General features: G+C 35.5%; 1 protein-coding gene across 1 annotated transcript in view; it reads right to left on the reverse strand.

Moving 5' to 3' along the window:
• Window positions 1-2,669: 2,669 nt before the first annotated feature.
• Window positions 2,670-12,904, reverse strand: part of LOC124612607 (dnaJ homolog subfamily C member 22) — a 62,906-nt gene continuing 52,671 nt past the window's right edge. The window contains exon 5 of the mRNA XM_047140900.1: window positions 2,670-3,300. Within this exon, the coding sequence (XP_046996856.1) occupies window positions 3,094-3,300 (207 nt within the window). The 3' untranslated portion in view covers window positions 2,670-3,093. The remainder of the gene's footprint in view (window positions 3,301-12,904) is intronic.

A 12,904-nucleotide genomic window follows, 5' to 3' on the forward strand; every position in this document is an offset into this window, starting at 1 on the left:
ACAGTATTTTAAGCTTGCATTCATTACTGAGCAAGAGATATTTTTGTATTGCACATGAAAACTTAGATATACTATGTTCAAACATGACGAGAAGGACGGAGTAATACAATAACATACAAACAGTTCGTAACATTATTGTGCTATCAGTCACCTAATTCATAAAAAAAATTTTGTTTTCAGAGTTTGGCATAATATAATTGTGATATGCAAAGACTATATGGAAGATGTGATACATGTGATGTTAGAGTGCTTTGTTAAAGTGTGTTTGTAACTTATGTAAAGAAATACATGAAATGTGTAAGTTACTAAATAATATTTTGTCAGTTACTAAATAATATTTTGTCATGAATTAATGAACTGAAAATGTTTGTGTATGTAATTTCATGTATTTGTGCAAGTTGTCATTTGTATAAAATGGTACACGCTTAGGGACAATGTGTAGGATATGTGGTATGTAAAAGATGTTGAGCTCTTGTACTGCCTGGAAGTCACTGTGAGAAGTGTAAAAGGTGGCTTGGGCTTTTGAAGCACTACCTACACAAAAAGCAGGAATGAGAGGGCACAGTTTGTAGGCTGAAGTGAAAGAGGGCTAAGCAGGCGATGCCTTGCCTGGAAATTGTTGCACAACTGTCCCCGATCACAACTGCTGAATTATTAAAGCTTTGATGTAGGTTTTAGGCTAAGTTACGGACTTTAAAAGATGCCAAGAAGAACTTCAAGAAACGTGTATGTCATACCATGGGTAGTATCCACCATTACTATCTGCCATGCCCAACAGGTTAAGAAATGTATAATTAGAATTATAGAAGTGTGAACCATTAACTCAAAATTAATTTTTTTAAATAATTATTGTGTTGATCACAAAATTTTGTTCATCCTGTTATTTTATTCTTAATTACTGACCTATATAGGGTCCTTTCCTGGTGTTCGATTATTCCGAGTAAATCTGTTATAAAAACATTTGAAGTACTTCATTCAGTATCTGCAAGCACTAATTTTCATATCTGAATAAATGTCTGTAACTAATTGTTGTGAACTAATTTTTACGGCACACATAACAGTACTGTATGATTTAAGTAGTAGAAATACTGAGGTGAAATTTTGCTGAAGCACTTAAGTAAATGTTTTCACACGAATTTAACGATTTTAATATTTTTACTCTCTTTGTGGTAGTAAGTAAAGTGAAAGTGATTAAATAAGTTTTGCTAAAAAGATTAACTTGTCAAGCATAAATACTGAAGTTTTGCAAGATTAAGCTTTCAGTGAAGTAAAGATAAATTTCTTTCAGTTATAACTGAAATTCAGTAAGGTACAAAGAGTTATAAAAAGAAAATTGAGTACCATTGCATGAAAATACTGAATGACCATATAGAGTGATCACACCCTACCTTTTTCTATTGACAGATAATTTGCTAGGATAAAGATATGAACCACATGTCTTAACAAATTTAAATGTGTGTATTGTGCTATTAGAATAGTTAGTTATTTAATTTTTTTGTTACACAAAACGCAAACACAGAAGTATCCACTGGCCAGTTCTTTTTTAGCACGTAGTGACAACTGAAAATTTGTGGCCTTTCTAAGATGAAAACTATATGTGTATGTGGGTGTAGTAGCTAAGAGATTCCTGTGTCTTTCTCAAAACCATATCCTGAAAAATTATATTTATTTGTGAAGTTAAGTTAGGGAACAGCAAGAAAGTAGGCCAAATTTACTTCTTCTGCTTTTCCTAAACTTAACCATTTCTTTTCTGAGATAGGCTGGCTACTGTAAATCCATTAGACAAACCACTTTATGAACTTGCTACAGATAGGTTCTAGATTCAGTATTATTCCATTTTTAAAGTGTTTCTTTCTAACACCTAGGAAACTCTTAGGAAAAGGAACTAATAGTCTGACTTCCATATCCATTAGTCATACATCATGGTCAAGTTCTGTAAAAAGGGTTACATTATTCGACAGTCGTGGAATGTAGGCACATTTATGATGTGTAAACTATAAGCACAATTTTCCGTATAAGAGTGTTGTAAGTGGCTTTTCCCATCACAGGACTATTTCTTTTGTCGGAGTGTAGAAGTCAACAGAATAGAGCTACTTACAGACACCTGTGTTTCACTAAATTTTAGTGACGCATACAAATGTGATACTAAATAACACACCTTTCTACAACTAATTTAGGCAAAGCTCACAATCATTAAACAGTAATTATTATTTGAAAAATAAAGTGGAAGTAGCTGCACCAACCACTAAAGTAAGTACTTCACAATTTCTACAGGTATTCATCTCCTTTTGTTCATATATCATATTACGTTGCGATGACCTCTCACATCCGTTTCATTATTATGCAGATGGACTTGGACATGGCTTCATAGATAGCTGTCAATTTCACTTTATTTCTTCATATTTTGAAAAGGCACCTTTAATCCTGAAAGTATGAGGTTCACCCATTTGCTGATGTCAGCAGAATTGCAGATAAAATGAAATTTTCAATTAATCTCTCTGTAGATAATCACCTGAATAACTGAGACACTGGAAAAGGAAGAAAACTATACAATCTAAGGAGTTCAACCAACAATAACAGCGTAACTTTGTAAGGGGTCCGTAGGCCCTTACTATAAGTTTGCACTCGGCACAGGTCGATAGGGCAAACAATCGATTGTGTCGTGTTCCATTATTTACATCAACAATAGCCCAATATAAAAAAGGTTTCAAGAACCTTTCAGTTATAAAAATAAGAAACACTGTCTGAATTACTTCCTTTGTGTGTCACATGTTTATAATCACATGACACTCACTGTCTCAACAGATCACAAAACATAGAAATATTCCTTACAGCCTGAACTCTTCTCACAAAACGCTAGGTGAACTCGTAGTTACACTTATCATTAACAATACCGGGCCAAAAAGACACTTAAATCTATTTTTAAGATTGATTTCCCATCACAGAACTCAGATATATTGCTTTGGTAAAAACATTAGTAAACACTATAAAATAAATAAACCACGAAAAACTCTACACACACACACACACACACACACACACACACACACACACACAAACGAAAGTCCTCACAGGGATCCATGTTCTCCAACATTAAGGATTGTATCTTTTGTTTCTGCTACTTCTCTTTGCCCTAATGCTGGAGACAATTTCATATGCCTGCTGAATTTCCATGAATTTTTCCTGTGCCTCTCGCCGTTTGTCTGGATCTTTCACTTTATCTGGGTGGTATTTTCTTGACAAAGCTCTCCAACTGGATGTTATCTCAGCCTGTGTCGCACTGCTTGATACTTCCAAAACCTGCAGTGAAATATTATCAGATAAGTCAATGAAAGATCATTATACCTTACATGTGAAAATAGCTTAGCAAACATTAATAGACAATGAACAGCACAAACAGAATAGGACAATAACCTTTTAAACCAAATTTGTCTCCGACAGAGTTGAGAGTAAATGGTATTCCAAATATAAGAACAGCAACCAAATGCCAAAACAAGAGAAGAGCAGGACTGAGAGCCTTGTCAATGAGGAAACACAAACACGTATCAAACTACTTCCTCTAGAAAATTACAACCAAGAATTTATCATCAGATGCAAAGCATTCTGTACGCTACAATGAGGAGCACACTTACAAACACAGAAACAGTTTGCATTTTAGGTTGAGCTTTCTACTGATACTGAATATCATAGTCACATACTGATATTTAATATCTTGGTTACACTTGATTCCTTCACTGTAGCAATGTGCTTCAGACTGCATTAGGATATTTTAAAAGATTGCCAAAAACATAAACAGCTTTTGGAAATAGCCTTGTCCAGGGACACTTCTTTCAAAATTAACCATTTTGTAGGACAGCTGACAGCACAGTAAAAGTCAAATGATTGACTACTTGTCCTTATGCTTTGGAATGTGACGATTTGTGTTGGGCATAAAAAGAATTTCATCTCTACCAGAAAGACTTATTTTATGAACACAACAATTACATCACTCAAGATATCTCTTGATTTATAAGATTGTTTTGCAACAGTCATCATCACATCAAAACTTAGAACTTGAGAAATAAGGTTCAGTGAGTGACAATAACAACAGGTTTCATCACTACTAACACTGGACCTTGTTTTACACATTCTAAGTTTTGATCTGATGACGGTAGCAGCCAAAAAAATGTTATAAATAAAGACATATCTTAAGCAATATAGACAGTTTTATTAACAGAATATTCACATTGATCATGGACCTGTGCACAAAATTTATTTCCTTTATTAACATGAAGACTGTACAGTGGAACCTTGCATAATTCACTCCAGAATCTTACTCATAGCACGAAACATCCATTAAGCGAAACAATTTATACCATACAAATTCATGTAAAACATGATAATGCATTCCATGCAGAAAAAGTAATACAAGTTTTATTTTATTCATGCCATTAATTCAACGAAAATTACACAAGCTGTACCATGAATTTTTTTATTCACGATACATAACTAATTCTTTTTTATTAGGAAGCTATCTCTAGTCATTTGTTTCTGCCAACGCTTGAACACTTGACGAAAATGCAACACAGCATCATCATTAAATAAATTTGTAGTGTGCATAGCCACTGTTTTATGGGGGGGGGGGTCATTTTCAATGTACAATACAACTGATTTCCATGCTTTCAGCATTTGTCTTATTGCACCAGAAGATTGTTGCTTTGCTGATACCGCCGCCTCCTCCTCCTCCTCCTCCTCCTCCTCCTACGAACTTCTCTCCACAACTTCCTGCTGTGAAACACACTGCAACTCCATAAGCTCTTCGGTGATCATTTCTTGGCTGTGATCTTCCACAAGCTCATCAATATCATTGTTATCCACTTCTAGTCCCATGCTGTAGGTCAAAGACACAATCTTGTTGGCTACAACCTCCACAGGTACTGACTCAAATGCCTCAGTATCACATTCAATAACACTCCAGCCAGAGCTTATTCAAATTATAAGGGAGAATTCTCTTGGTAACCCCTTCCCATGCCTTTTGGGTCATCTTGACGCAAGTAACAATGTAGAAGTGATATTTCCAAAACTCTCAGAGTGAGAGTAGTAGCATCAATCAACTCGAAGCAATGCTCGAAGAATGCTTTAGTGTAAAGCTTCTTGAAGTTATAAATAATCTGCTGATCCATAGGCTGGAGTAACAGGGTGGTGTTGGGAGGCAGAAACTGAATCTTGACGAACTGAAATTCTTCAAGGAGGTGGTCTTCTAGGCCTGGAGAATGGGCAAGATCGTTGTCCATAGCAAGCAGGACATGGAGTGGCAGATTCATCTCAAGCAAATATTTTTACACTGAAGGATGAAACACTTCATTGATCCAATCACAAAAAGATCATGTCACCCAAGCCTTGTTGTTGGACCTCCACATCACATTTAATCTGCACTTCTGGACTTGACACTTCTTGAGGGCAATTTGCATATCTGAATGGTAAACACGCAGCATTTTAGTTTTCAAATCGCCGCTAGCACTGGCACAAAATAGTAATGAGAGATGGTCTTTCACTGGCTTGTTGCTGGGCAATGAATTCTACTCTGCTTTTATAAAGGTGCGCTTCAGCATCTTTTTATAGATTAGACCCGTCTCGTCACAATTAAAATCCTGTTACGGCAGGTAACACTCAGAATTCATTGGTATCTTGAAGTTGCTGATTAAGTTCTCAGCTGCCTTTGTGTCGGCGCTGGCTGCTTCGCCATCCTCAATGCTGTGGATGTTAATTTTACTCTTAAACTTCTCGAACCACCCATGACGTCCCTTAAATACTTCTTCGGCCACTGATGATCCTGGCAGACTACAGTATGTACTAAAGATATTGATCATATGCTTCTGCCAACAATGAAAGGTGTTCATACTGTTGAATGTTTCCCCAGCCGTGTGCAAACGGCTGGTGATATTACATTAAATCGTTGTCACTCACTGTGTGAAACATCACTCCACTGTATAAGTTTTCTTTCTTTCAGACAGTCCTTTAAAAATTCACCTTTCTGCTCAAGATAATCTTTCAGAGAGAAGAAATGTAAACTGTCAGAAATCTTGTTGGAATTTAAATTGTAGGATGCTGAGAGACTTGCCTCTCTGCATTATGTGTAGCAAAATGCATGGTCAAATTATTATGCCAATGAGGTTGTAACAGAGCAATGTGGGAGTATCCTAGTTGTTCTTATACCATCCCCAACATCAGTATTATTTTGTTCTAACCTGGTCTCATTTTATTAATAATAATTCCTGTGTACTTTCTCAATTACTAACGACAATAGTACAGTTAGTTCAACTTTAGAGAAATATTCATGACTTACTGCACATGTTAACCATGCAAAGGCGAAACCTACGATGAGCTGAAAGATGTTTCTAGACTGCTACAGCTCATTTGAAAGCCCTCATTTTTCTCTTTACAAAAATTGTTGAACTTACTACAAAATCTTAACATTTCAAAAGTTAAGCATGTTCAAAATTTCAGTGTTCTAAAATCTTCCAACCTTAACAGGTATTGATTTCCAAAATTCAGTACCACAGTGTTATGACCCTGATTTTTTTGTTGGAAACTGCTAATTAGTTTGGCCTCAGCAGCAAGTGACTGTGGTAGTGTGTGCATGCGTGCACGCACGTGTTGCTCCAATGAAGGCCTTTTTGGACGAAAGCTTACTTATTTGATAGTCTTTTGTTGTACCGATTTGAGACAGCATCTCTGCTGTATGGTGAGTAGCAATTATTTTCATATTGCCATTATTCTATCCTGGATTTTCCATTGTTTCATTAGTCCTTTAATTATTCCAGAGCTTCCAGTGAATTTTAGGAATCATCTTTCACAATGAAATGCTCTCTTATAAAAGTGTATCTATAATTTGGCTACCATTTTCTAATTATACTGCTATTAGTTAAACAACTTCCACAACTGCCAACTGTACCTTTGTTCCTTTCAATTTTCCTGGTTTTTGTAATAATATCTAAAATGTAATAGCAACATATTTCAACAAACAGTAATTATCCATATCATGCATGTCTTAAATAGGTATCGTACACAAAGCTTGATGTGAGTCAGAGGCTAGTAGTCATCATACAAACAATCTGTCTCATAATGTAATTTTCAGTTCACACTGTGTAGTTCAAATCTACTACAGTAATTGTAAACATCGTGTAGTTGTTTCTATAGAACATACAGGTATTATGTGTGTGTCAGAAAGGCCACAGCTGGGAACTTGCACCTGATCTACATTTCACCATTGCTACCACGTGGTTACTACGTCATAATCACGTAAAATAATATATTACTCTGACACAAATGAACGTCGTGGTATGGTATCAACTCGTGTAGCTTTCTGATCCGGTTCAAATATTGAGATTGCTGCATGTTACAAAGCTGATCATACAAACAGATCATTGTGCATAAATAAATATGAAGAGTTTGAAAAATCATTTGCTACAGTACAACATACTTTATTCAACATACCGTATTTACCCGAATCTAAGCCGCACTTTTTTTCCAGTTTTTGTAATCCAAAAAACCGCCTGCGGCTTAGAATTGAGTGCAAAGCAAGCAGTGGTTCTGAAAAATGTTGATAGGTGTCGCCACAATTGACTTGTGCCATCGAATATATGTAGCGCTACACAGGCATGCTTTGTAGGCACAAAGATAAATACTGGCGCCAAAACCCTCTGCGTCAGTAAAAAAAAAAAGAGGGGGGGGGGGGGGGCAGAAGACGAGCTTTTTTTCTCCGCCCCGAGTTTCGATGCATTTTCATACATTATCCAACGAAGTAAATACCAATTCTGTATTGTTCACCTTCGAATGTAGCAGAATTTCAATGTACTACGAAAATCCCACTGGAAAGACTGTTTGGGATGTTTGTCAATATGGCCAACTCTACGTTTCGAATTTTTTCCTACCTGTGAGAAGAGATGGTTGTTAATAGGAACCTGATGAAATGTGGATCACATACAGTGTTCTCTTCACCATAAGAATAATATGAATATAAACATTTTGCCATGTATTCTTTCGCGTTTGTTGCTATCTCATTTAAATCCTGTCTGCCTAATAAACTACGAAACTAGAGTGAGACGACAGCAAACGCAGAAGAATATACGTATCATGTCATGTTTATATTCGTATTATTCTTATGCCTAATAGTGATACAGTCAGAAATGAAGCACGGCAACTGACTAGATTTTTAAATCTATGATGACTCTAATTACTGTGCAAAATTTGATGTACTCAAGAAGCGGCCGCAGAGATTTTCAAATGGGAAAAAAATTTTCACCTAACTCTCGTTCAGAACATGTTCTATCATACGCAGTCTATTATTTGGTTCTTGTTGATCATTATCAAAGAAAGCAGCAGTGTAAGTAACAACAAATAGCAGTCTCTTGCCATTGATTTGCTAATGAGACAATTCCTTTTTTTTTTGTAAGCGGCGGTAGCGCGCACAAAAGCAAGCCATAGCAAGCCATGCCGCGAGCGGCGACAGGCCGTAAACACGCACTATCAGAATGCGACAAACCATGCATGACAGTAATGCATTTTCAGTTTAGAGTGATGTAAACACCTATAACAAAGAAAACGGCACTTATCAGATCAAAGCAAAATAAGCAATCGATTCAAACCAGATGAAGCACGTGAAAAAGGAAGGGTACCCGTATAAATACGGACAAAGTGCCTGACGCCTAGCAATGGCTACCTGGTAAAGCTTAACTGCTAAGCTTACGACTCGCACCAAACTACTGTAGGTGTATCGTCATTCATTCGACCTAAATTGTATCTCATATTACAATGGACCAACTTTGTTTCGATTTGGAGGCGCTGCCTAAAACTTTTCTCTATCCTTGAATTTCGAGTCTCAAATTTCAGGTGCCGCTTAGATTCGGGAAATTTTTTTTTTCCCTTTATTTCGAGTCTCATTTTTCAGGTGCGGCTTAGATTCGAGTAAATACGGTATGTTCATAAAGTCCATTATTAGCAGGAGGGCAATCAACAACAAAAGACCAAGAGATGACCAAGCCATATTTGCAAATCAGTAAAGTTCGATGCTAAATGTGTGAGGTATATGGGGGAAAAAGTCATGGTCAGTAAAAAATTCAAAAGTTTAGAGGCAATAAATTTCACTCTCTTTGTTCAAGAATTTCGCATTTATTTGCTGAGCCTAGTTTGAATTTCAGAAAGATAAGTGAACACACAATGGCAAACTGAAGTCTTTATATTATATTTACTCCCTCTCTTCTACTTTAATAGATACTTAAAATACAAGTTTATTAGTGATCAGCCTGTCTGCAAAGTAAATTTTATTGTGGACCAGTAACTTATAATATTTTTCTTCTCCTGAGTCATTCCATGTCAAATCAACACACTTTAAATAAAAATTTTACCTCACCCTCTTAGATTTTGCTGAAAGTTGGCATACTTACAGTGGGTGTTGAAACTACGAAAAATACCAAATTTCAATTTTTTACCTCAAACCATTCCTGAAATATGGTCATGTAAACTTTTTGAAAATTGGCCAAAAATGTGTGAACGGACTTTTTTTTAAATTGCCCTAGGAGCTGCCCTAATTGAGCTAGAGAACAGGGAACGGTGTCATTTTGCAGCATTTTTCATGCTCTATCCAGTGATAGACAAAAAACATAGCTTCTAATTAATAACCTTTTTCAAAATGGTAATTAATATTTTGATTTAATTTTTTTTACAAAAAGTACATAATTGAAAATTTTCAAAATATTTCCATAACTACTTCATACTGTTGTAAATCACATGGCAAAATATAAATGTGCGATGATGATGGGTTCATTGTTTAAAAAAAATTTCCGGACTCTTGTTTTTCACTAACTTCCCTAGTTTGACCAAACTGACCTTTAAGGTAGTACATCAGTAGAGGACCGTATACATAGGGCTTGATGGCTGTACAATAATTCAGAGACTGGAGCCATTGTTAAGATGATGTAGTCTGCATTGTTACCTTCTAAGGCTATGTGTGCCTACAGCATTATTGTGCACTGTGGTTTTAGTGTAAATCAGTTGTTACCTCTGTGTTGACCAGTCTGTATGTATTATATTTAATAGTTCATTTTCAAGTAAATCTATACATTGAAGGACAGTTAATAAGTGGTTTTTGTATAAATATGGAACCAAGTAAAAAGTGCACTGCTGTAAGAGTGCAGTACTGTAATCCATTGAAGAAGTCAAATCATTTTATTAGAGACAGAAAAAAACTGAGAAATGTCACAACATGGATGCCCAAATTATTTCCTCAAATACCAAGTGGTGCCAAGATTTGTGATAAATGTAGGAAAGATGTAACCAAATTGAAAAATACACCAGAGCCCATCAGTTATGAAAGTGTTGAAGAATCTTCTGGATCAGAGATAATCATCCGAAATCAAGACCCTGACTTCACTCCAACTTCAGTAACTGTTAAAACATTTAACACAACACTTCAAGAACTAGGAGAGTCCCCAATTGACAAGTGAAAACTAACATCTAGGCATTATGCCAAATCAAAAGTGAAGAAAATCTCATCAATGACGTGTAAACTTTTTGATGCTCCTGAAACTTCTTCGTCAGATACTGATAATGATGAATCCGTTCTTGAAAATCTTAAAAGAAACTTTAAAAATTCTATAAGTAGAGCAACAAAACTAATGATTCTTACAAGTTTACCTGAAAAGTGGAGTGTCAGGAAAATAATGAGGGAATTTAATGCTCCTAATTACATTGTTCAACAGTCCAAAAAAATTTTGAAAGAGAGAGGATTCATGGAAGGTCCAAACCCAAAACCAGGGAAGTGTTTACGAACAGAAACTGTCAAAACTGTACATTCATTTTATGAAAATGATGAAGTTAGCAGGGCAATGCCAGGTATTAAAGATTGTGTGACAGCTACAGAAACAAGTGGAAATAAAACAAAAATATCAAAAAAGACTTATTTTGTGTAACCTTAAAGAAGCTTACAAACATTTTAAAGACAAGTTTCCTGACATAAAAATAGGTTTCTCTAAATTTGCTGAGTTGAGACCAAAATAGTGTATTAGCTGGCAACAGTGGCACACACGCTGTCTGTGTGTGCACAACTCACCAAAACATAACATTAATGATAGGGAATGCCAAACTAAATACAGTAACAAACAGCACCTTAAACATTTGCATTGCAAAAATGCTTTGCAACCCATCATCAGTTGATTGCAACATGGGAAACTGTGAATACTGCCCAGGAGAAACTGATACATAAAATTTTAAAAGACTCTTTTCATGAAAACTTGACTGAACAAGTTCAGTTCTGACAGTGGATGTCAGTTGACCGATGTAATCTGGAAATTGTTCAGAAAACTTCTGAAGAATTCATGGATTTATTTTGTAGTAAGATGTCAAAAACTTTGATTCGGCATGACTTCACTGCCAAGCAACAACGGACATTCCTTAACTCTAAAAGAGAAAACCTTATGGAATCTGAATTTGTTGTCATATGTGATTTTTCATAAAATTATAGTATAGTTCTACAGGATGAAGCTCAGAGTTTCCACTGGACAAGACAACATATTACCATTCATCCTTTTGTTATATATTACAAACACGAAGACAAAATTGAGCATATGAGCTTTGTCATTGTTTCTGATTGCCTGGAGCACAATACAACTGCGGTTTACACCTTTCAAAAGAAGCTAATTTCATACCTAACAAATACATTTCAAAAGATTCCAAGAAAGATATACTATTATTCTGACGGTTCTGCCACTCAGTATAAAAATAAGAAAAACTTCCTGAACCTTTGCCTTCACGAGGAAGACTTCAACATAAAAGCTGAGTGGCACTTTTCTGCCACGGTACATGGCAAAGGGCCTTGTGATGGAGTAGGGGGTTCAGTAAAGAGACTGGCGTGCAAGTTTGCAAAGGTCATACCAAAATCAGATTCAAACTGCACGAGATCTATTTGAGTGGGCAGTAGATAATATCACAAATGTTGATTTTGCATATTCCAGTCAAGAAGACTACGCTGCTTCAGAAATATTCTTAAAAAGCCGACATGAAGAGGCATTGACAATCAGAGGAACACAGCAATTTCACACTTTCATTCCCAACACTACATCAAAATTAATAGTCAAATACTTCTCATGTGATATGCAGAGTTGGGAGAGAGTTGTGAGAGGGAAGTAACTACATCACCAGACAAACTGAAGTTATAAGATGTATCAGGCTATGTCACCACTGTATATGGCAGAAACTGGCAGCTTGGGTACATTTTACACAAAAAAAAAAAAAAACTTGATGAAGTGAAAATAACTTTTCTTCATCCATGTCATTCTCTTATGCTACAAATGCAGGTGTCCTGTGGGTGTCAGTTGTGGATGTTCTCACAAAAGTGAATCCATTTACTCCGACAGGGAGAACATACATTCTTAATGAAAGTGATGTAAACCAAACCCAGTCAGCTTTATTAAAATGTAATATGTGAAGTTCCAAGACAATTTATTGGGAAACTGCTTTCAACTCAAAACTTAATTTTTGTCTCAGGTTAGTGTTAATGTATATTTTATAGAAAGTTGTTTCAAAATTATTGTTAGTACCTATCGTGTTAAATTTAGCTATGTACAGATACCTGTTACTCATAAACAAGCATTACGTATTTAATTTGTTTAATAGTTCCTTTTCAAACATCATGAACCAGAACTATTATGTAAATACTTGTACTTATTCATACTTTATTTCAGTTTATAGTTAAAGGCTCAATTTCTTGTTTTTGTTATATTGGTTAATATACTGTTAGTGAGTTGTATGAAATTAAAATAAGCAATCAACTTAATTATAAAATGTGCTGATTAGTTTTGGTTTAATAAGGTGATGTTTTGATATTTCTAATACTTTTTTTTACTTACCTTTCAGTATATTTTAAAGA

Source organism: Schistocerca americana, chromosome 4 (genome assembly GCF_021461395.2).
Source record: "Schistocerca americana isolate TAMUIC-IGC-003095 chromosome 4, iqSchAmer2.1, whole genome shotgun sequence".
NCBI classification, from domain to species: Eukaryota; Metazoa; Arthropoda; class Insecta; order Orthoptera; family Acrididae; genus Schistocerca; species Schistocerca americana.